Here is a 23,357-nt window from a genome sequence, read left to right on the forward strand (position 1 = left end):
GTCAAGACTTGGAGCCCACGGTCCCAGCCACAAAACCGCAAGATGGCAGGAAAGGAAACTGATTCCAGCTGAAGCATGAATGATCTTGTTACTATACTCGGCCACGGTAGGCAAGGGAAAGTCACTAGGGGAGACTGGACACCCATTCTATCGGGCAGACACACGACCTTATCCAGCCCGGGAGGGTTCTACACGTTCAAGGAGGCCTGACACACCCTGCCTCCAGGCGGTTCTTAGGGGACCTCCCGCCTGTCCTCCTTGCTTCTATCATTCTGTCTCTACCAGCCCACATCCACACCAAACACTCCAATTAAATTCCTTCCTGGAGCTCAGCGTATGGCCCAGGGGTGAAGAGGAAGGTGCTTAAAGCCAAAGGCATCACTCACCATCCTCTCTGTCCCAATGTGCTGTGACATACGGACCCACATGTTCCAAGGCTTAAAGGAACAACCCACTCGAATCAGGAGGTCCTTGTGCCTGTGCCTTTGGTTGGGGTCACTCCTACCTCCTTCCCTCTCTTTGCACTGAGGCCCGCAGATCCCAGATCCTTGGGCTGACCTGAGGCCTGTGTACTTCTGTCTGACTCCAGGATTTCCCTATGCTTTCCTAGCCCCCCTGGGCACTCATTGGGAGGTTCCTCTAGAACAAACAGGTTCTAAGAGACATCTGTCTCTCCTCTGCAGTCTCTCTCCACATTCAAGCCAATGCAATTGTGTCTTCAGCCAGTGACTGCAAAGAAGCCACAAGGATGGGAAAGTGTCTGGCATTTCTGTGTCCCTTACTCTTGTGGGGAGATTAAGGCAGAGGTGCCGGGAAACGTGTTTCTAGGCTGGGTGTAATTGTCAAAGCCCCTCATTGTGGCTACAGGGTTGGTTTTCTCTAGAGTTTTCTGTTTCCTGTAAGTATTGTCTTGCATGTGTGTGTGTTTGTGTGTGCATGTCTCTGTGTGTTAGTACGTGCATGTGTGCGTGTGTGTGTCCTTCCTCGGGTCCTGCAAAGCCTTTGAGTCATAACAATAACTCAGCCTGATGTCAAGGCTAATTTACACTTCCTGGCTTGATGGCTTGATGCCACAGGACGCTAGCTTTCTCCTCTCCCCAAGTGCTCCGTCACCTTCATAAGCCAGCTGTGGCTGAAAACAGCGGACCTGTTAGGTAAGCCAGCCATAAGGACTCAGTTTCAAGCTGCTGATTGCCCAGGCCCAGACCAGTGGAGTTTCTGGGTAACAGATAAATCTTGGCTGAGTGGCAAGCAGGGATTCCTCTAGAAAAGCAAACTTTGCTCATGGAGGGGCACCCGAAGGCAACAGAAAGAGAGAGCAGGATGAGGAGGCATACGAGCCTTGTAATTAAATCTATAATAAATTAATTGCATGGAAATTTGCACGAGAGAATATTTTCCCCTTCTATCTCAGCACATAGTTTGGCTGCTTAGGGCTAATGATTAGAACGCTAGCAATCACCCAGGCCTCCCACTTTACAGAACAGAAAATAAAATCCAGAGAGGTGAAGTGAATTTTCCAAGGTCACACAGCCCTCTAATAGCAGAACCTGGGGGAATACATGAGTTCTTCTAACCCTGGGCCAGGACTTGTCCTTCTGCACAGGTAGTTTTCAAAGATTTTATTTTTTTAAGTAGAAACTCCTTTCTACATCTCAAGTGAAACTGTACATGATCTAAAACAGATCAAAGTGGTCCTCCTACTGAATTTGCAGTGGGATGAGGCTCCCAGAGCCCCACCTGCTTTAGCTCTGGAGGGTCTTCTGGAAGATCCCAAGGCATCGGGACACTGAAATTTACACCACCTGTCCTAACGATAGTGAGCCCTCAGGACAGCTCCATTTCCAAAAGGTTCCAGGCACTTCTCTGGGGTTTTTGCATATATTAGATCGTTGGATCTCCAGAAAGCCCTGTGAGGGCATCTCCCGATGGGGGCTGCAGGTGCTTTGCAGAGCTGTCTTCTACACATCCTGGCAGGCAGCATCTCTTGGAACCTGGGATCTTGACATGGGATCGTTGCTAGTTGAGGGTGATTTCTTGCACACATGCACTCTGTCCCCACGTGGATGATCCTGTCCTAGCAACCCAGCTCATCCCCGTCCTTCCTTCCCATCTTCATGTCATGCAATGGCCCCCTCTCCCCATGGGCGGGGAGAAGGCATGGCTGCAGCTCAGGCAACTCTGTAGGTTTGCAGAGCCCACAACTGTGTGATCTGATCCAAAGGCAAACTGGTGGCCTGTGGGTTGGGTGTAGCCTGAAGATAGAGCCCGTTTGCATGCACGGCTGTTCTGGTTACTATAACTGCAAAACAGACTCCTTCCAAGCAGTCATTTCATCATGCTTCTAGAGCCTATGGGTCCTAGGAATGGAGACCAAGGACAGAAAGAATGGCCTGTCTCTGTTTCATGATGTGAGCGGTCTCCGCTGGGAAGACTGAAGACAGGGTTGGGAGCGCGCAGGTAGAAGTGGGTGGGTATGGGTGGTGGGACTCAGTGGTTGGGGGCTGGAATCAGACTGGCTCACCTTCACTCTGGTGGTTACTCCTGGCTGTCAGCCAGAACTCCTCCCTATGGCTTTCCCACATGGGGTGGTTTGGGCTTCCTCACAAGATGGCAGCCAAGTGTCCAGCTCAAGCATCCTAAGGCAACCAGACAGAAACTATATGATCTTTAATGACTGTATTGGCCTCCTAGGGCTCAAGAGTCATAACAAACTATACAGTGTGGTGACTTAACAGAAATTAATTCTCATAGAGAATTCAAAATCAAAATCAAGTTCAAAATCAAGCTGTCAACTCAGTTGGTCTCTTCTGAGGCTACGAGGGAGAAGCTTCTCCATGCTCCCTCTCAGCTTCTGGTGGACTCGGGCATCCCTCGGCTTGTGGACCCGGCATCCTAATCCTCTGTCTTCCCCTGGCCTCTTAAAGAAGGTCACATTCATGGGTCCTGCGGGTTAGGACTTGGACATCTTTTGGGGTGTCACAGCTCATCCCATGACAATGATCTTCAAAGTCACATAGCAGAGCGCCTAGGGGGCTCAGTTGGTTAAGCGTCTGCCTTTAGCTCAGGTCATGCTCTCAGGGTCCTGGGCCTACATCAGGCTTCCTGCTCAGGGGAGAGTCTCCTTCTCCCTCTCCCTCTGCCTGCTGCTCCCCCTGCTTGCGCGCTCGCTCGCTCGCTCTCTTGGTGAAATAAATAAATAAATAAATAAATAAAATCTTAAAAAAAGGTCAAATAGCCTCACTTCTACTGTAGTCCTATGCCCTTCCCACCCAGGTTCAAGGGGAGGGACCTGGGCTCCACCTTTGGGGAGAAGGTATCAGAGTTACATTATAAGAAGAGCACATGTGAGGGAGACGTACCACAATCATTTGGGGAAGATATGATCTGCCTCAACAAAGCTCGCTAAATATATATATATACATATGTATATGTATATGTGGTTGCTAACATTTAGGCTTAAGGAGATTTACATAAAATTTGGGTTTCTGGGTCTTGAAGAATCAGAAAAGCCTGGAACATGGGACTCTCACCCCGCCTCACCCCCTCCCAGTGGCAGCGGTCAGGGAGAGCTGCCCCTTTCAGGAGGCAGCGGGCTCTTCAGCTTGACCCACTTCCTGAGCTCCCTTCTCTGAGGCCCAGTGTCAGCTGTCATCTTGTCACTGTGCATTGCTGTGCGTCCCTTACACTCAGCCTGCTCCTCTCCTGTATGGCCTTGCGGCCCACTCCTGGGGCAGTGGAGGGTGTCCTGTTTAATGGTCCAGGCTGTGCAGAGGAAGCTCCCTGGGGCAGGACCCCAAGAACTGCCCCCTCAGGAGAAGTGGCCGGTGTCATGACAGAAACCACTGCACCCCCACCCACAAGAGCTGACAAGAGGGCCACGGAAAGGAGCCGGCTTCTGATTCAGGGCCCAGTGTATGCAGGACGGGTCTAAACAAGGGGACAAGGCTGGACAAGCTCAGACAGCTGGCTGATTACAGAGGGCAGGGTGAGGAGGAGTGGGGAGGTGAGCTGGAAAACTGCAAACAGATGTGGTCATATTCCCTCCAGCCCCGCCCCTAGGGCCGGCCCCGCCCCTAGGCCGGCCCCGCCCCCGCCTATTTTCTTCCAAGAAATGACGTGGGGGCCGCTTCTGAGATGGCTTCTCTGACTTCCCACCATTCCCATCCGTTTTCTAGAACCCTCCGGATGTTCCCTGCTATTGGCCAAACGCCTTTATAACTCATGCCACTAAAGTAAACAATCCAAGATTGCCAACTGTAGTTCAATGTCATCCTGGGAGCCTTGAACTAGAGCGGTAATTTTCTCGGCAGGAGAGACCATGGATGGGAAGCAGTCCAGCCCTGGGAGTCAGAGGACAGGCTCCAGCTCTGGGTCTCAGGCAGGAGTGTGGGCAGCTCCCTTCGCCCCCAGGAGCTCTCTTCTAGCTGGAACCCCGGGGTATTTTGGCTGGGGCAGTCCCCAGGCATCGGCGGTGTATCCCTGAGGACCCAGGCCCTGTACTTCAGGCAGGTTCCTTGGCCTCTCTGTGTTTCAGTTCCTGCCTTTGTGAGACAAAATGAGTAAATTTATGCAAAGCGGCTAGGAAAGCATTCGGCCAAGGGTGAGCTCTTGCTCGTGGGTACCCAAGTCCTTGACCGCACCTGGGTGTCTTCCATCTAGTGATGTACCGTTGTGCCCTAGCAGAGATGGGGAAGGTGGAGCCTTGCTTTGTGAGGCTGTGAGGTGTCCCCATGTACCAGGCACCGTGCCAGACCCAAACAACCAGGTATGTCTGGCCACTCCCTCTGCACTTACCCAGCAATGGCCACAGAGGGAGAGAGCCCCCCCCCCCCCCCCGCCCAAGTTCTGGTCACGGGCATCTGTGAGTAATATTTTGCAGATTGGTGGTGGGTGAGGGTTTTTCCTGACCTCAGGGAATGACTGTTATTTGGCTCTTACTGAGAGGTGGAAACAATTTAAGAAGGGGGAGGTTGGGGAGAAACAGGAAAACAAGCATCCCATAGTTGCCAATTTCATTCAGGGCTGGCTGGTGCTTTTGTACAGAAAGCTAAGACAGCAGGGGGAGGGAGCAGGAGGGAGGCGTGAGGTCTGGGAAGTGCCTGGTCCTGGGAAGGAGGCCAGCCAGCCTGTGCAAGTCTGTTGAACCTAAACCCTCCAAGATAAAAGACACACTTTGGAGCTCCAAGGAAAGCCCAAGGCATGTTCCCTGGGGCCACAATAACAAAGGACTGTAGATAGGGGGTGGCTGAGACCAATGCAATTTTATTCTCTCCTGTTCTGATGGAGGTCCAAAGTCAAGGTGTCCACAGGACCTCACTCCCTCCAAAGTTTCTAGGGGAGGCTCCTTCCTGGCCTCCTCTAGCTTCTGGTGCCTCCTGTAGTCCTTGGCGTTCTTGGCTTGCAGAAGCGCCATTCCCATCTGTGTTCACATGGCCTTTCCTGCGTTGTGTGTCTCTCTGTGTCTGCTCCTCTTATAAGGACACGGGTCATTGGCTTTAAGGCCTACCCCACTCTGGTATGACCTCACCTTAAATAATTGTATTTGCAAAGACCCTACTTCCAGATAAGGTCACATTCTGAGGTTCCAGGTGGACGTGAACTTCAGGGCGACAAGAGTCCACCCACTATAGCACTTTGACTCCCTTACCTGGGGGTCACGCCGCAGAGGTTCTAGCAAACATGGACTTGACCGGAAGCCACTTTAGAACGGGGGTCAGCAAACTCCACTTGTTTTTATATGACCTGTGCGCTAAGAATTTTTACATTTTTCAATGAAAAATACAAACCAGAATGATATTGCAGTACAGGTCAGAATTATAGAAAATTCTAATTTCCATGTCCCTAAATACAACTTGATAGAATATAGCTACCCATTCATGGATGTATCATCTTTGGCTGCTTCCTTGCTAGGACAGGGACTACGGGGCTGGAAAAGTCTGAAATATTGACCACTTGGCCCTTTAGGGAAAACGTGAATGTTCACCTCTGTGAACATCGCTATCCTGAAACAATGTTTCCTGCCTGGCCTGGATCCATCCAGAATGTGGAGGTCTCCTCACACGTCCAGGTCGAGCAGGGTCTGACCCCTGACTGGAGGAAGCTTGGTGGTTAAGGGGCAGTGGTGGTGGGGGGGCGCATCGTGCTCAGTGAAGCCAGCCAGGCCTGGGGTCCAGTCCTGGCTCTCGCACTTACCTGGCTTTCCCCGTCTGGGTGTCCTTCTCTGGTAAATGGGCAGAGGCGAATTCCTGCGTCATGGGGCCACTGTGAGCATTAGCGAAGTGCAGAAAGGGACCTTCAGCACAGTGCCGGGTGTGGTATGTGGTCAGCAAAGGTCAGCTGCTGTCATTGTCCTGCTGCCCTGGCTGGCGCAGGAGACTGCAGCCAACTGAAAGTCAAAGACCTTTTCAATTCCCGAATACACCAGAAAATCCCACCTACTCTGGCAGAAGCTCCCAGCAAGCCTATTTGGGTCTAATTCCACTCTTCATCAACTTTGAGAAAAGAGTAAGAGAATTGGCTGGAAGAGGGGAACTTTCCACGGGGACATCAGCAGTCAGAAGACACACAGAAGCGCTGCTCTGGGCCCGCCAGCCTCCATATGACCTTCCTGTCCACCTTGCTCTGGGCCCCCGGAGGGAGGCCGGCCCGCACGGACCGCATCCCAGTACCCTCTGAGTTCCTGCTGAATTTGGATCATAAGGAGCCCAGACAGGAGACTGGAGGACAGACAGAAGGAGAGCCAGGCCCAGACTGGGAAACGGTGCTTCTTTAGCTCCCGACTGGCCCCTGGGTGGCATCTCTCTCTCTCCAGCCAGCCTCCTCTGTCTGCAGGTTCCAGTAACTTCCTCTTCCGTCCTCTGCAGGCCTGGGCGGGTAATGGCACCAGGTGTTCTTAACTTTGGGTCTCGTGGGTTTCCTTGAGCGCCTCTGCGCTTTATTGCAACTTTGTAACATTTTCCTTAAACGGTCCTAATGTGAGTGAACTCTTGGTTTCCAGCACGACTGATACGCTCTGAAAGGCGGGCTTCTCTCTCCTCCCAGGGACGCCCCCCTCTACCCTATGTCTACGATTCAGGAGTTTTCTATGGATGTGATTTCCAGCTAGGATGGGTCCTGAGGCAGGTAGAACACGGTTTGTTAAGGGATTGGAAGTCAGGACAGATTGAGCCGGAATTGTGCCTAAAGCCAGAAGTTCTTGGATGATTTCCCACGAGTGTCATTTTTTTTTTTTTTTAAAGATTTTATTTATTTATTTGACAGAGAGAAATCACAAGAGAGGCAGGCAGAGAGAGAGGAAGGGAAGCAGGCTCTCCGTTGAGCAGAGAGCCCGACGCGGGACTCGATCCCAGGACCCTGAGATCATGACCTGAGCCGAAGGCAGCGGCTTAACCCACTGAGCCACCCAGGCGCCCCCCACGAGTGTCATTTTATCCGTGAACGATAGCAGTGATCAATTACATGTGTGGAGTGGTGTACAGCTTGCAAATTAGGTTCCCATGTAATCCTACTTCTAATACCCACACACCTTCCAGTGGGGGAGACAGAGTCGTTTCTGGCATCTCCCACTTTCTGGAAAAGGACACTGAGGTTCTAAAATTTTGTATGAGTACCCGCCTCTGGTATGGAGTTAGGATTTGCGCCAGGTGGGTGACTTAGCAAATAAAAATAGAGGATGCCCAGTTAACTTGCAAGTTCAGGTCACAACAAATAATGTTGCATGGGATAAACACATGCCACGCAAATCTGGGGGCATTGCCCTCTATCCAGCGGCCCTACCCAATGTCACAAACCATCGGTCCGGCTTGGGGGAGTGGGAGTAGAGACACTGGGGAAGGCCCCATCCAAGGAGGATGTGTTTCTTGTCTCGTAGGCAACTCTTGGCAAGACTGCTGGGTCAGAACAATCTAGGCAGAGCCATGTCCCCCAGACATCAATGCCTGTGTCCTCGAGCCACACGGGAGAGGCGGAGAGAGGACTGCACAGACCTTCAAGAGTCAGGACATAGGGTCTGAGACAACAGGAGGGATGAGATTCCCTCTGAATCTGGGGTCACAGTGTCCCATCCTGGGTGCGGTGGAGCTGAGCAGGAGATACAGCCCCGCAGGAAACCCGACTCGCTGGTTTTTAGGGCCATCCCCCTCGTCCCAAAACCCAGCTCGTGTCCAGGAGATGGTCCCTTCTGTACTCCCAGACCTTCAACTTGGCAGTCCAAGGGCTCAGCTGTTGGAGGGGTGGGAGGTCGGGGGAGGACAGGCGATTAAGAAACGAAGTGAAAGGGGGAATTACTAAGAATCACATCAGGACAATAGGTGTAAAACAGGACCTAGGGTGACCCTATGTATCAGCCCCTTTGTCTGGACCCCAAAGGAGCTGTTCCCAACCCTTTCAAGGCCATGTTGCTGAGACCACTTGGAGTAGAGGGGAAGGTGCCGCGAGGAGCCCCCCATGACCTTGCAGCCCCACGGCCCGAGCTGCGTGTGAAATGAAGGCCACGAGCAGAAGCCTCCTTGGTCAGCCCAGAGTCAGGCTGGTGCTATACTGGGCCCACGTCCGTGCAACCAGCATCCAGGGTAGCACATTCCAGAAGGGTCATGCTGAGGATGCCATGGCATCCAGATCCCCCTAGAGCAAGGGATCATGTTCTTTTGGGTTTGAGCCCTGTGTTATCTGGGGTAGCTCCGGCCCTGGCGGCAGCTCTGGCTGTAGTGAGAAAAAGCCCAATGCAGAGAGCCTGGTGGACTCGGACCGCCGATGTTGGGAGGAAACATAATTGTCTGTCCCGTGCCACTGCTTGGCTTCCGAGCAATTGGCTCACTAGAGCCCCATAGCCCCCAAGCGAGAAGTGGTAAGGTCTCCTGGGTTTCCTGGAGCCCGTCAGGGCCCGCGCTGGAGAAGGGTGGTTGTGACAGGTGGTGGGAGGCTTGGGGTAGGTGGTGGGGCAGCCCATCTTGGGTCGGACGGAGCCAGTCGGCTTGAGCCACCTGGAGCCCACGGCTTAGGCTGACCCAAGTCTCTTTTCCCTCCTACCTTCCTGTGCAGTGCTTTAACGGAACCCCCTTCCCAGCCCGTAACCTCCAGGCTTCAACACCTCTTCCCTGCCAGACACTAGGATGCTGGAAAGAAAAAGAGTAGCCGCTTTCTCCACCTGCTGACTGTAGACAAGCCTCATGGCCAAAGGGCTTTGCCAGCAAGATGGGGAAATCAAAAGAATAAGTTCCTGTGATGTTCGGGACAGAGGAGAGGGGCTGGGGGGCTGGTTGGGAGTGCAAGGTTGGCGGGGGCGGGGGCTTCTCTGGAGGTCCCCTCTCTCGAAGAGGTTATTTCCCTACACTTCGTTGCAGGAGTCTGATGTCGGAAGAGGGAGAAGTTGTACCCATTCTACAGATGAGGTAGCTGAGGCTGGTAAAGGTTGAGTTCAAGTTCCAGGGTAAGCGGAAATTTGTGAGAACCGAGGTCTGCGGAACTCGTGCTCTCTTTGATGAACTTCCCCGATCCAGAGTGCTTTTGCCAGTTAGTCACTCCGGGAACTTTAAGGAAAGGAGAGTCGCTGAATTCTGAGAGGCTTTTCCTGGTGTTTTCCAGGTGAGGTTACCTGGGAAAGAGTGCTGTGTCTAATCCAAACCAGAATACGCCCTCCCACCACACCTCCTCGGCTTTGGAGAGTGTCTTCCCTCCCGTCCTCCCTCCTTTCTTAGCAGATTCACTTTTCTCATTTTGGAGGGGGCAGACACTGTTTTGGATAATGGAGCTGGAGGCCGCCCAAGTCCTCCCTGGCCAGCTGCAGTGAGGGGAGGAGCCAGTCTGGGATTAGAAAAGAATGAGGAAGAACTTTGGAATTAAAGATGACAACGGAAAAAAAAAGATTACAATGAGATGTCTCCTGGGTGTAGAACAAACGTTCCACCAGAAAGACACGCCTTTCAGTGTTCAAAACCTTTCAAGTTCCATTATTTTCTTTGATCTTTTCACTGATCAAATTGCTGGTAGATCTCATTTCCTCTGACAAAGCTAAGAAGCACTTAGCTTGCAAGTGCCCGTTCTAGAACCAGAGCCCACTCTTCTGAATCCAGTTTCTAGAATGCCTTCCGGGTTAGGACACTGCTCCCCAGCATTCTCCAATCAGTTGGAGTGGAGTTGCATGTAATGTGGGGGTTGGGCTCCAAATTCTGTGTAAGATAAAGACTAGGTAGGTATAGTCCAAATTACCCTTGAAAACCCCCTCATCACCTTGAAAATCAAGACGCACAGCTTGTACTGTCGTGTGTACGGAAGCCCTCTCCTCTGACTTCCACTCAGCCCACCAGCCTTATTGCTTCTCCGTATTTCCTCTGCAACCATGAAGCTGTCCATAGTCCCCTGAATCCTGAAGGCTACTAACGGGCTGCTTCTTGAGGCCCGTATTATTTCTGCTCTACTGAATCAAGTTGTGTGTTTATAAATTATCACTGTTCCCAAACTTGTTTTTGCCTGTTGGACTTCATAGTAATTACACAATTTAATTCAATATGATGTCATGAGTAAGAGTGCAAAAGAATAGTTATTTTTTTGAAAATTCCACTGAATGCTTTGATCAAAGAGCGGCAAAAATGAAAGGGTGTGTTGTATTGGTTGTGGATGAGCCCTGTAGAAAAATTGGGGAAATAATAATAGAATACAGGATTCTGCTGTTACAGCAATCCAGTTTCTACCACAGATCTCCGTAGGTGCCCGTGTGTTTTGGGCACCGCGGTTTGCCCTATGAGTTCCTGTTTCTCTCTCTCTCTCTCTCTCTTTTTTTTTTTGTAAAGATTTTATTTATTTATTTGACAGAGAGAGCAAGAGAGCAAGAGCACACAAGCCACAGAGGGAGAGGGGAAGCAGGCCCCCCACTGAGCAAAGACGCCTGCCGTGGGGCTCGATCCCAGGACCCCACGATCCCAACCTGAGACCAATGCAGACGCTTTACGGACCGAGCCACTCAGGCACCCCGTGACTGCCTGTCTCTCATGGATCTGTGAATTGCTGGTGCTTCTTCAGTTTGCTGGGCTTTTCACTGGTGAAGACGGAGCGGCCGCTTCCAAGCGCGCTGCACGTAGAACTGGACACTGCAAGTCCTCGATCCATGATTTCTACACATTTTTGCTTTATTCTAAAGAAATAGACTAGAACTCACTGACAACCCATGATGGAGGTGATTTATGTAAGAAAAGCAACAAAGACTGTATCCACGGAGCCCGTTCTTGGGAAAAGAAAAAAAGCTATGGTCCAACATGAACAGATTGGCGAATGAATTTACATGGGTGTTTTAAGAAAAAGATCGTATATAAGGGTGTATATATGTAGATTTTTTAAAATCCCGCTTTCATTGTTTGGTTTCGTTGAGTAGCCCCCGTCGAGTGTCTGCTGTACATTACACCGTCGACTTTGTAGAGTAAGGGTGCTTGCTCGAGCGGCCTTCCGTGGGCTGCCCACGTCATTTGTCCTTCGCTCCTTTCCCGTTTGCATCTGACTACACGTGGGAGAAATGTGGGATCCTGCCACGCCACGGTACTCATAAACTCAGCCATCCAAGCCCTCCCTCTCAGCCCGGGAGGACGAACTGGGTTAGTCCCACCAAGCACCACGGTGCCTCTTACCCGACCCGCGCTAGGGTCAGTGGGGCTGGCTTAGAAGGAATGAAGATGCACACGGGCGGGGAACGTGCTCAGAATATCGCGGAGGCAGCGCACGTCTCTGGGGCCAGACGGCTTTGGTACAAAGCCTGGCTTTTCCGGCTGTCGACGGCATGCCGCTTAAATGCTCCCCAATCCAGTTTCCCTCCTGGGTCCTCACAGGACTCCCCGAGTTAATGAACGTAAAGTGGTGAGAACAGCGTCTGGCCGCGGGTGGACAGCACATGTGTGCGCCATTGTTACGCATCAGGGCCATTTTGCCTCTAATTTGGTGTCATCTGAGTGACTCTTACCCTAAAAGCATAAAGTAAGTAAAATAGCGCACTTCCCTTGAAGGCACGGATGCCCACTCACCTATGAATTAAGAAGGCAAGTGAATGGGACCTCTGTCGATGCAAGGACACGGCCTGCCTGACAACAGATGTTGGAGAAGATGGCTTCAGCCTGATGCGAGGGTAGCCGTCCCCACTTACCTTCCAGGAAGGAGAAGAAAAAAATGTCGTTTCAGAACTCCAAAAAAAAAAGAAAAAGTTTATTTATAAAATACTGACAAGTTTGACAGGCCATGGAACATCTCGTGGTATATATTTCAAATCAATTTCTTTCTTACCTTTCATTTAAAAAATAAACCTGCTAACAAGCTATAGGACATATAGATATATTTTTTTCTTATAGATAGACACCTGCCACAATGAATACTCTCCCCATAATTTTTCATTATATCTTTTAAATCAAAAAATAAAGATTTGTGTTGGTTTTTGTTTTTGGAGTCTCTATGTGTAAAGAAAGGTAACACGTTTGAATGCTTTTGGTTATTCTTACAGAAACAAAGAGAAGGGAGTGGTCCCAAGAGAGGTCATCTGTGCTCCGGGTGGGTGGCCAGGTTTGCCACTGGGCAGGACCATACAGAGGCACTCGGATTGGGCGGCAGCTGCTGCTCGGGGGAGTGGTGGGGGGGGGTTCCCCCTTCCTGCCCTCCGGCCCCTCACGCCATGGGCACCATGGGAAGGTGAGGGGAGCCCCTGCCCAGAGTGGGCTCTGGGAGGCTCTGGCACCTTTAGAAGCTCTGCCCAGGGAGGTGTGGGCAGAGACAGAAGGCCTCGAGGCAGCGGTGCTCTGGGAGGGGCAGCCAGAAGTGTCTTTGTTTCTTCTGAGTCACGGCAGTTTCAGGTGAGGGGATGGGAAGGGAAGCCTGGGTTTGCAAGCTACCTGGGGCCCTGGGACCAGAGCCGCTTTTTGGTTCATCTTGGCAGTCTGGGTGCCGAGCTGCTGTGCACGCCGGAGGCGTGGCCGTGGGGGGTGGTGGGCAGTGCTGGGGTGCCAAGCACAGGCCTTTGGGTGCGACACCAGATTTCCCCAGGGCACCATGAAGCAGAACCAAAGGACACAGAGGTGTCCTGCTATGAACTGGCTTCAGGTGATCACGCAGACAGGTCCCGGTATCACTGGCCCAGGGAGGTTTCTGGTACCCACGGGCAGTGCCCAGCATATCCTTCTCATACGGCCGGGAGTCCGTGTGTGGGGTCGGGAGCCCCCACTGCCCCAGCAGATATGTAAACGAGGGCAGGGGTGTCCTCTAAGAAATCTAGAGCTCCACGGCTGGACACCTGGTCTTCCAGATGAGGTTGGGGCAGGGGTGGGTGGATATTCACTAAGGGCTGGACTTTCACCTTGGGCCCTGCCTGCCTTCCGGCTGCTGCAGTATCCTTGCCCCCTGAGACAACAGATCCCAGCTGCCTTCCGGTGGGAGGGACCCCGGCTGCCCGGCCTCACAGGGGACAGCCAGCTTTGGCCGTCAGAAGGAACCAGAAGCCTCTCTGCGAATACACACCCGGATGCGTGTTCTGCGCATATGTGTGCATGTGTGTGCGTGAGCCCAGGCGTGCACGGGCACCGTGCCAAGGGTACATGGGTGTGTCCGTGGGGGCGTGTAGGGGCAGTGCCCCAGGCGATTCACGAAAGGCAAGGGCAATCAGGCCTCACGTGCCGCATACACACACGTGCGCGCACGCACACATGGCCTCACACGTCCCGCATCCCCCCCTCCCTACACATACCCAGAGCCCCCCCTGTGCTGGGCTCGACTCATTCCCTAACGCAAGCTGGGAGCTTCCATAAACGGCTACACACACTGCCGACAAGGAAAGGATGAGGGTGTTAAAAAAATAGAGATGAAAAGGGAGGAGGGCGCGGGAGACTACAGGCGGCCTCCGGCAGACGGGCTGCTACAGAGACACCAGCTGTGTACAGGGCAGGACTGGGGCCTGTGTCCTCACGGCTGGGGCCAGTGCACGTCTCCCCCAGAGCCCCTTGCGGAGAAGCCGATGTCTGGGTCTGGCTGCGGAGACCTCTGCCGGCATCCCCAAAGGGCTGAGGGCTTGGGGAGCTGCGTCCTTCCCGCAGACCCCTGGCCTGGCTCCCATCTCCCACCAGGGAGGCCGGGGCCCCGTGGGGCTCCTTGCAGACCTTCACTTTCCTTGGCTTGCTCCCCAAATCCCTCTCTCAGGCCTCCCCTAACCGTTCCCGCACCCCGGAGATGGGGCCTGTGTGCGACATCCCCAGAAAGCCCCGTCCCATGAAGGGGCCCCGCTGAACTGAAAAGGTCCACCCAGACCCACGGGGCTGGCCCGACCCGGCTCACTCAGGGAATTCGACCCTCAATCCTTTCATCCGGGGGCTGACGAGAAGCTTCGGGCCACCACAAGTGACTTCTTTAAAGCCCATTCCTTGGAGCAGATTGTGTGTAAAACTGCTTCCCGTCAGCTATTCTGGGCCTTGGTCCCATCTGACCGCGCCTCCAGCCCCGCCGCGCATCTTGGAGCCGGGTCCAGTTCGGACGGGCCCCCCCTTGCTCCGAGCCCTGGCCAGCGAACACATGACTGGGGGTTGGGTCTCTGACTCCTTGTAAACCTGGGGCTGGGCCGACCCGGCAGATTCTGGGAGCTCCGGCTTCTAGACTAGGGGCTTGGCTTCTGTACCCCTGTGCTTGCCCCGGGGTGGGGGTGTGTGGGAGGGACGTGTTTTAGATGTGGCTCGCTCTGGCTTGAGAGCGAGAGGGACCACGCATCTGGGAGCGAGTGTCCTGTCTGGCAAGGACCCAAAGGGATTTGTCTTAAAGAGGCTCTCTAGTGTGTCTCAGGAGGAAGAGGTCTATCCAGGGATGGGGTGTGTCTGCCTCGACGGTCATTCCTCGCCCTGCCGAGCTCCCCAGTCCTGTGCCCCCTGAACTTTCTTATCTAAGCAGCTTCCTATCAGGAGGGAAGGAGAGAAGTCAAGCTTCTTTCATACGTTCTGATTTCCTGCCTTCATCACCCCAGTGATGCCTGGCTAGTGCCCTGTCCCTCTGTCCCCCCCGGGTTCACCTCTCCTGGTCTGTGCCCAGGAAAGTGAATTCAAGTAAAGCCACAGCTGGGTTCAGCGGTGCTGTGGGGCCCCAGGGGCCCCCCCCCTTCCTTGGATTCACCATAAAAAGAACGTGTAAGAAACAAAGAGCCACCTGGGCAGACTCTCACCCCTCCGTTATTTTCCTTTTTCTAAAGAAACCCAATGCTTGGTGGAGACGTTGAGCCGGGGAGGGGATAGCAATGTGTGATAAGCAGGCCAGGGGACCAGACCATCTGGCCATCCATCCGTCCTTCCGTCCGAGGCCTGCCAGCGACGCACGGGTAGGGATGGGCGGGCGCCGACGGAGAAGGTGAGCTTTGCCCCCCAGGGATGCGTACCCTTGCGCAGCAGCCTTGCACACCAGCAGCCAGCAGTGGCCCCAGCACACGCAGAAGGGGCAGCTGTCAGGACTTCCAGAAGCTTCTCATCCCCTCGGCACGCTGCCCTACAACTCTCCAGGCCTCAGCTTTCTCGCAGCCCCCACCTCTCTCAGGCCCGGCCCAGCAGCCCCGACCCGAACACAGTCTGCAAAGGGAGCGGTGGACCCCACAGTCTGGAGTCGACCCACGGCCGGCCCCGCACGGCCTCCCTCACGGCTTCCTTTTCTTCCTTCTCAACGCCGGGTTTGCTGGCCCTGGAATCTCTGGAAAAATAAACTCAGGAGGTGAAAAGTTGACTTGGTTTCTTGGTGTTTTTGTTTTCTGGCAGGCAGCGCGGGGAGGGGCGGACGGGGAGTTTGGTGCCGGTTTTTTTTCTTTCCTTGCCCCCTTCCGACGTCAAACGAACGAGGAAAATCCTGCTATAGGAGCCCGGGAGCCGGGGGTGAGGCTGCTGGGGGGGCGGTAGAGGGTGCTCTGCTGACTCGGGGGGTTTGGGGGGTTCTGGGGCGTTGGGGTCCGACTGGCCTTGGGCCGGAAGAGGCTGCCCTGCGGGGCGCTGCCGCTGTTGGCCCCGGGGGCGTGGTCCGGCTCGCCCGAGTCGCTCTCCGTGTAGCTGTACGCCTGGGCCCGCGAGATCCCTTTCTGCTGCCGCCGCCACGAGTTGTAGTACGTGGGGTCGCTGATGTAGTGGTTGACAAAAGAGTGGGCCTTCTGGTGGGTCTGGTCGGCCTCGTACTCACTGTCGCTTCCCTGGGAGGACGGAGAATCGGGGAGTCAGGGGCCCCCGGGGGCCAGGTCCGCATGCTTGGGGGCTGGAAGGCAGCAGGTGACCCGGTCTGAAGCTCCCAAGCCTTGGACGGGGGGGGGGGGGGGCCACTGCCACCCCCCCCCACTCACCACCAAGGGGGCCCGGCGCCCGGTCATGCCCACCTCCCCGGCCGTCGGAGCAGATCGTGGGGACGGAGCGCCCACCGTGGGGCCGGCACACAGCCTGCGGGCACCTGGCGCGAATCGGAACTCGGAAGACCTGAGTTCTAATCCTTTCTTTTTTTTTTTCCTGTCGTTCCCCCCACCCCCATGGCCGTTCCCTGTTCCCTCCCCCGCACCCACTGTGAGCGACCACCGACCTGCTTTCTGTTTCTGTGGATCTACCATACAGGCGGGGTCACAGAGTAGGGGGCGTGGGGTGCTGGCTTCCTTTACTTAGCATGTTTTCGAGGCTGACTTCATCCTGTCTTTCCATCTGTTGTAGTTCTGATACTCGGACCCCTGGGGCCTCGCTGACTCCGAGTGGTGACAGGTTCCTGGGGCAGGTCAATCCTTGCAGCTAGTGATGCCTTTTCCTATCACACTGCCTCTCTCCCCCCTGTCCCTCGTCACCCTAGGGCTGGGTCCCAGACAACCAGGGACAGCTCCACTGAATTTATTCAAACAAACCCCAGGTTGCTCTCACAATGAAGGCTCCTCCCTACGTGTCCCTCCTGGGCATAGGGAACCATTCCCGAGGACCCTGGTGCTTCCCCGAAACGGCCCTGCATGGTGTGATGCGTCCCCTTCTCTTCAGGAACTGTGAGTAATTCCATTTTTCAAGGGCAGTCATCCCCTGATCCACTGGCCTGGCCATACCTGAATCGTAGCAGAACCTACATTTTAGAGTAGAACGTTCCTGCCTGACATACCGAGTTCCAGCTTCCGTCTATTTCTGACTTACGGTGTGACTGGGGACAAGGCCAGAGCCAGACCTGCGGAGGCTCCTGGCACCGAAAGGAGATGCTGGTGCCCACCCATGTGTGATCCGGAATAAAGGCGACACTCAGTTATAAAATGAGCATGAGAAAAATATCAACCAGAAGGTCCGATTTTCACACAACGGTGGCCCTGCGGCTTTTTCTCGCAAATGCAAAATATTAAATTATTCCTAAAATTGTCGCTGCTTCGGTGTCCTCCATGGCCCCACCCCATGCCCGTGGGGGAATCAGCAGGAGACAAGAGTCAGGCTGGGCTGTGAAGTAAAGCAGCATTCGCTCGTTGGTTTGGATCTGAGTCGTCGAGCTAAAAATATTGTGCACCCCTCCCCCACGCCCAGCTCCCAGCCCCGTTTTGAGAACCAAGAGGAGGACAGATGGGAGCACCCTTAGAACGCTCTGGAAGAGACATGCTCTGATTTGAGTGAGCAGTACACTCTCAGTGCAACGCAGCTCTGAAGGCCTCACTCTGGTCCCCTCCCGAATTGACAGAGTCGGTACATTTGGTCAAACTACTTAGGATAAAAACCGCAGCAAGAAAACCCAGTGAGCCCAATGCAGACGCGATGATCAGCTGTGTCCCGCTCGGCAGGGAGGGCGAACGGAGAGTTGCTGACCTTGCCGCAAAGCGTCTGAGCTACGGGGACTGCAAGGAGCACCTGCCCCCAGGAGCCCGGAGACCCATAGGGCATCTAGACCCTCTCGGGAAAGAGCTCCAAGGTACTGAGCTCCAGCACTCTGCCAGGCGGCGGGAGACTGTCTTTAACTTTCACACCTTGGTGCTGTGGACGCTACCACTCCGTGAGTGCTGGGAACCCCAGTGCGGAGAGGGTGACGGCTCGCCCCGAGACACGAAGAGCTGGGGGGTTTGGATCTGCTGGATTTTCCAAAGCCCACACATGCTCTGAACGACCCCCCTATTGCCGGGAGATGGGAACAAGAGCCCTTCTGCCCTCCCAGCTGGGATTACACACTCCCTCCTTGATCTGCAAGTTTCTGTCTGGCCCCTCCCCTCCTCCGCCTCACCCCTCCACAGTCCTGGCGGCTCTCCTTACCGGCCTTGCACACCCTCCCAGGACCTCAGTCCTCTTGGCAGCAGAACTGGTTGCCGGAGACAATGGAAAGTCCCTAGCTCTCCCCCTGACACAGAACAGCACAATGCGAGCCCCTCTCTTTGCTACTGCCCAGCTGCCGGCCCAGGAGGGAACAAAGGGGCCCTACAGACAGGGGCTCCATATGCCAAGAGTGGGGAGGGGGCTGAGGGCTGGGCACCTGAGGCCTGGGGCTGCGGGGTGGCGGCCCAGAGGCAGAGAAGTCTGAGCAGGCTGTGATGGGAGCCATGAGGCAGGGGGCCCGGGGTGGGGGGAGGCCGGTCCCGGAGCAGTGAGGTCTGTAAGTGCGGGGTGTGGGAGAGGGCCACAGTTGTGCCTAGGGTCAGGTCTTTCCAGAAGGGCCTCCACCAACTGGCCTGAAGGGCTGCTAGCATTGTTGCTAAAGGTTCTAGAACTTCGGCTAGCCCTGCAGGCGAGCCCATCACTGCGGCTGCTTCCCGAGTGAATGAGCGTCTAGGTGCGGCCAAATCCCCACTCCGTCCCTGGCTAGCTAGGGGAAGTTCAGACCCATCACCTGGCCACCACCAGCCTCAGCATCCCTGTCTGTAAAATGGGTAGATGTCTGCAGTTCACGGGGTGGAAAACTATCGGAAGCCCCCCCCACCGAGGGCCGCAGAAGGAGCTGGGGTCATGGAGGGTGACTATGCTTAGGCGGCTGGGAAAGGGGAAGAACGGTCAGCTCTGCCCCCCAAAGTAAAGCATCATGAGAGTGATGATGGGCCTCTCTGGCCCTCCCAGGGGGTCCAGACCCCAAAGCCCATTCACACACATCATCACCTACCGTCTGATGGCTACCAACTGCTGAGCACCTACTGTGTGCTGGACACTGTGGGGTGGCTTTCCGGACAGGCCTGGACAAGCCACGGAAGCAAGAGCTGGGAGCTCTGGAGGCAGAGCTGCAGCCGGAGGAGGGGGGCGGTTAGAGGTGGGCCTGCCCTACCCCCCCGCTCTCCGAAGCCAGGAGGGGGGCGTCTGCCTCAGCGACCGCTCTTCTTCCTCCACCTCCTCGAACATCTGTTTCTCTTCTGCATGGGGGTGGGGTGAGAAGGGAAGAAAGCAGGCGAGGGGGGACCCCGGGCGCCCATTCCGGCTTTCAACTCTCACACGGGCCTCGGTAATTGAATGCAGCTTCCCAGTAACCGGCCCAGCACAAAGGGGACCTTTCACGGGCAGTCCCGCCAGGCGGCCAGGCAATCAGGCGACTGCTCCGGCTCCGGGCCTCTTAACAGCTCCTCAAAGCCACTCACTCAGCAATTACCGGGCCTGGGCAGGGAAGCGGGGAGAGGGTGGAGCAGGGAGGGGGCCAACGGGAGGGGGGACCCAGACAAGAGCCCACAACAAAAGAGAGGGGGTGCATAGGAGAGCCCCTTGCTCTCCTGCTGCTGCCAGCATGGTGGGGTGGGGGGTGTCCTTCCCCAGACTCAGGACATGGAGCCCACGCAGGGTGCCCTCATCTCACTAAGGCTCCAGAAATCTAGCAGGAATGTGCTGCCCTAGATGACAGGAGGTCCCCTGTACCGGCCCCTTGGGAGGCTGGCAGCTGGAGGCCCTCCCTCGTGTCGGTGGCCCAGGGGCTCTCTGTGTGGGTCGAGGCTAGTCCTGCATGGGCCCCTTGGACACCTTCCCCTTGGGCCAGTGGGTGGGCCTCTCCTGGGCTCCAGAGGTGGGGGTGAGGAGGGGCTGAGTGTCTCCCTCTCTAGGAGCCCCTTTATGCACAATTTTGTTAGGGATCTGGGCTTCTTGAACTCAGACAGTTAGAAACCCTCCCCCAGGAATGTCCTTTTAAGTGTCAGCTTCCCTAACCTGGCTGGTAGGGTCAGTTCAGCGTCTGCCTTTGGCTCAGGTCATGGTCCCAGGGTCCTGGGATTGAGCCCCATGTCAGGCTCAGTGGGAAGTCTGTTTCTCTCTCTCCCTCTGCTCCCCCTTCTTGCTCTCTCTCTTAAATAAATAAATAAATCTTTAAATAATAAATAATAAATCTTGTGTCAGCTCAGACACAAGGCCCCCTGTGCCCTTCCTTACGGGTGAAGTGACAGTCAATGTGTCCCCCCCAACCCTGCCAACCCCGCTGTCAGACACGCTTGCGTTCGGAGGCCTCACGGGAGGTCACTTGGATGGGGGGTTGTTGGGGTCGGTGGAGGCCTCTCTCTCCTTCCATCTCCCTTCTGTGCCAGGCGTCTGGGCAAGGCCAGGCCGCCACAGACAAGGCCCTCGGAACGGCTGGACCCAGACTTGAATCCCCACGGCCTGCACTTCTAAGCTCTGTGATCAAGGGCAGCTGCTGGACTTCTCTGAGCCTCAGTCTCCCCCAACTGTTAACCGGGGGTCCTGCAACTTGCATGGGGGGACAGTTAGATTTTAAATGAGAACATGTACAGTGCCCAGCCCAACAGGTAGCTTGGCCTCCTTCCCCCGGACTCCCTCTGTCCTGCCCGTAGCGCATTTCTAGCTTGGCACAAGCTCGGGCTTCCTCGGCCTGCATGGGTCAGCCTGAGGAGAAGCGGGAGACGGGCCTCAGTGAATCTCTTAGGTTCATGGCCCAACTCAATGGACAAGAGGCAGACACGGATGAAAAACCAGAAACTCAAACACTCAGAGGGAGGGGATGACGGAAACACTTAGCCAAATGCAAACCTATAAACCCTTACTGCTCCCGTTGATGCATGACCCAGTCCTGTTCACACCTGGAAGGCCCAGTTGAAATGCCACCTCCTCCAGGGAGCCCCTCATGACCTTCCCCCAAGATTCCTCACAGGGCTTTCTGTCCCTGCACCACAAGAAACAGGAGGCCTTTTGCTCCCCATTTTCTTCCTGAAGTTAGATACTACGGTGCCATAGTAATGAAATGAAAACATGGGGTTATTTGAAACATGTGGTCTTCTCTAATGGGTCCTAACACACCATAATGCAACGCTCATAAGAACCTGTCTTGCTCACCTATGGGAGCCGCTGTGTGTAAACCGAGCTTGGTACTGTTTAGTGGGTGCAGAAAAAACAGTTGTTGAATAAACGCACCGAGAAAGGAATGAACAGGTTCCAGGGAGGACAAAACCAGCCAGGTGCTGCCCACGGTCCAATCCAAGCATGGCACACAGTAGGGATGTAGGAGCTTAGGTGGGGGGCCTGGCCTCGTTGTCAGGGGCTCCCTGACTCATGCAACAGATAACCCCACCAGGCTTCGCCGAGCGCTCTGAGGGTCAAGTGGTACCAACCTTGAACAATCCGTAGGGTCATTCCTGGCCGCCTGTAAGGGCTCCCTAAATGTTCACGCTTATAATACCTAATCCGTCTGGTGTATTTTCTTACCCTTCTACACAGGCTTAACGGCATTATAAAGCGCTTCCCAGGGCTTCCCAGGAAATCACAGAGACTGCATACTTATTAGGAGAGGCGTGCCATTGGCTGGGAAGTCCTTTTCCATTGAGATTTACTGGTGCGCCATGTAATTTTTCTCCCATACTTGGGCTCTTATTTTGAAAATGAACTTGGAATGCAGCCATACTTGGTTTTTAAAAGTTGCATCAAACAAGCCCCAGCCTCTTCAAACCTCAGCCTTTGTGTGTCACCAGCACCCCTCTGGGGACAGCCCGTCTCCCCTCCTGTCCCCCCCCCCCACCCCCCCCCGTCTACCCAGAGCCCCGTTATGGCCTGGCTCACATCTTATTGTGTGTGTTTGTTTATCAGCAGCGTGGACCTTTGTTTATTACTATATCACAGGAAAAGGGCTGGGCGGGTTTCTACCCATTTCGGAGAGTCTGTTTGGGGTGGTCTGACTTGGACTGGGAACCAGGCAGCCTGTGCAGAACTGGCTCTCAGAGGACCTGGGGGGAGGGGTGCTGCACAAAGTCAGGCCATCATTCTCCAGAGCCGCTGAAAGGCTGGGGGCCCCGCCTGCGTGGCTGCTGACCCTGGGGTGGGGTTCGCTCCTGCAGATGCCATCCCGTGCCGGGGGCCCGTGGAGCCATGTGCCATGAGCCCCAGCTGCGGTCGCCATGGCGGTTGCTCCCCGTACAGCCTCTTACGGGGCCCAGTGAGCAGTCCTAGGGTCTGTTTATTTATGCTGTGACAAGGGCGTCTGAGGGACACCGGCTGCTCTGTCTCGGAGTCTGTCCCCTCCAGCCCACTAGGAGCTCCTTGGAGGCCGGGTCATGCCTCTGATCTCTCCATGTCCCTAGAGTCCATGCTCAAGGAACAAGTGCTGAGTGACCCCTGAGCCGTGCACCTCTGAGAATGCCAGTCCGGGAGCCCAGGCCACCTGCGGTGGCCCGAAGCCAACGGCCTGGTTTTCAAGAACCATTCCAAAGCAAACAGATCCCAAGGATCCTGACCACCTTTCCCTAGAGCCCCGTGAAGAGGCTGGCACAGCATGGGCCCGACTCCATCCCCCATCATGGCCCCAAGAACAGTCTCTGGGACAGGGTGCCATAGTGCTAAGTGGAGGTGAGCTGTGAAGGACCCCTCCCCCTCTCGGAGTCAAGGAGGGGGAGGGGCTGGGATTCAAGCCCAGCCCCGAACACCAGCCACAACTTTCCACGGGAGCATCCCCCTGCTTGGAGCCACCCTCTGACCTGGCTGGATGGTCACCTGAGGGAGCCGCTGGGCAAAGCTCCTGGGGCAGCTTTCTTGGGGACAACCCTAACGCCTCTGACCCTTTGCTCTCGGTGTGGTGTCTTTATCCTTTGAAGATAAGCTTGAGTTTTGTTTTTTGTTTTTCTTTCAAGAAAACCCACAGTGGCTTGTTCTCGAGAGTGTCTCATTGGCTGGTTCTGAAGGCCTTTCCAGAAAGGTCTGCCGTGAGGATGACGTCACCGGCTTTGGGACAGGGGAGAGCCAAGGAGCCAAGCTGGGCTCTGGGTCAGAAGGGCCCGTGGGCAGGGCCCACCTCCACATTTCTCTGTTCTGGGGCCTGAGCCAACTCAGTTAAGTTCTCTGAGCCTCGGTTCCCCATCCGTACAAATGATAGGACACTAAGGCCATTCGGAGGGTCACTGTGATTGTGGTGAGGCCTGTGGGATGGTGAGCACAGCCCCCAGGGCTGGTGACCCTGCCCAGCGGTATCACTCTGAAGGGCCATGCCTCTTG

General features: G+C 55.0%; 1 protein-coding gene across 2 annotated transcripts in view; it reads right to left on the reverse strand.

The window, feature by feature from the left end:
* Window positions 1-12,165: 12,165 nt before the first annotated feature.
* Window positions 12,166-23,357, reverse strand: part of SDK2 (sidekick cell adhesion molecule 2) — a 249,683-nt gene continuing 238,491 nt past the window's right edge. For both annotated transcript variants that reach the window (XM_045985790.1, XM_045985789.1), the window contains one exon: window positions 12,166-16,168. In XM_045985790.1, coding sequence (XP_045841746.1) covers window positions 15,815-16,168 — 354 coding nt within the window. In that variant the 3' untranslated portion in view covers window positions 12,166-15,814. The remainder of the gene's footprint in view (window positions 16,169-23,357) is intronic.

This window comes from Meles meles, chromosome 18 (assembly GCF_922984935.1).
Source record: "Meles meles chromosome 18, mMelMel3.1 paternal haplotype, whole genome shotgun sequence".
NCBI classification, from domain to species: domain Eukaryota; kingdom Metazoa; phylum Chordata; class Mammalia; order Carnivora; family Mustelidae; genus Meles; species Meles meles.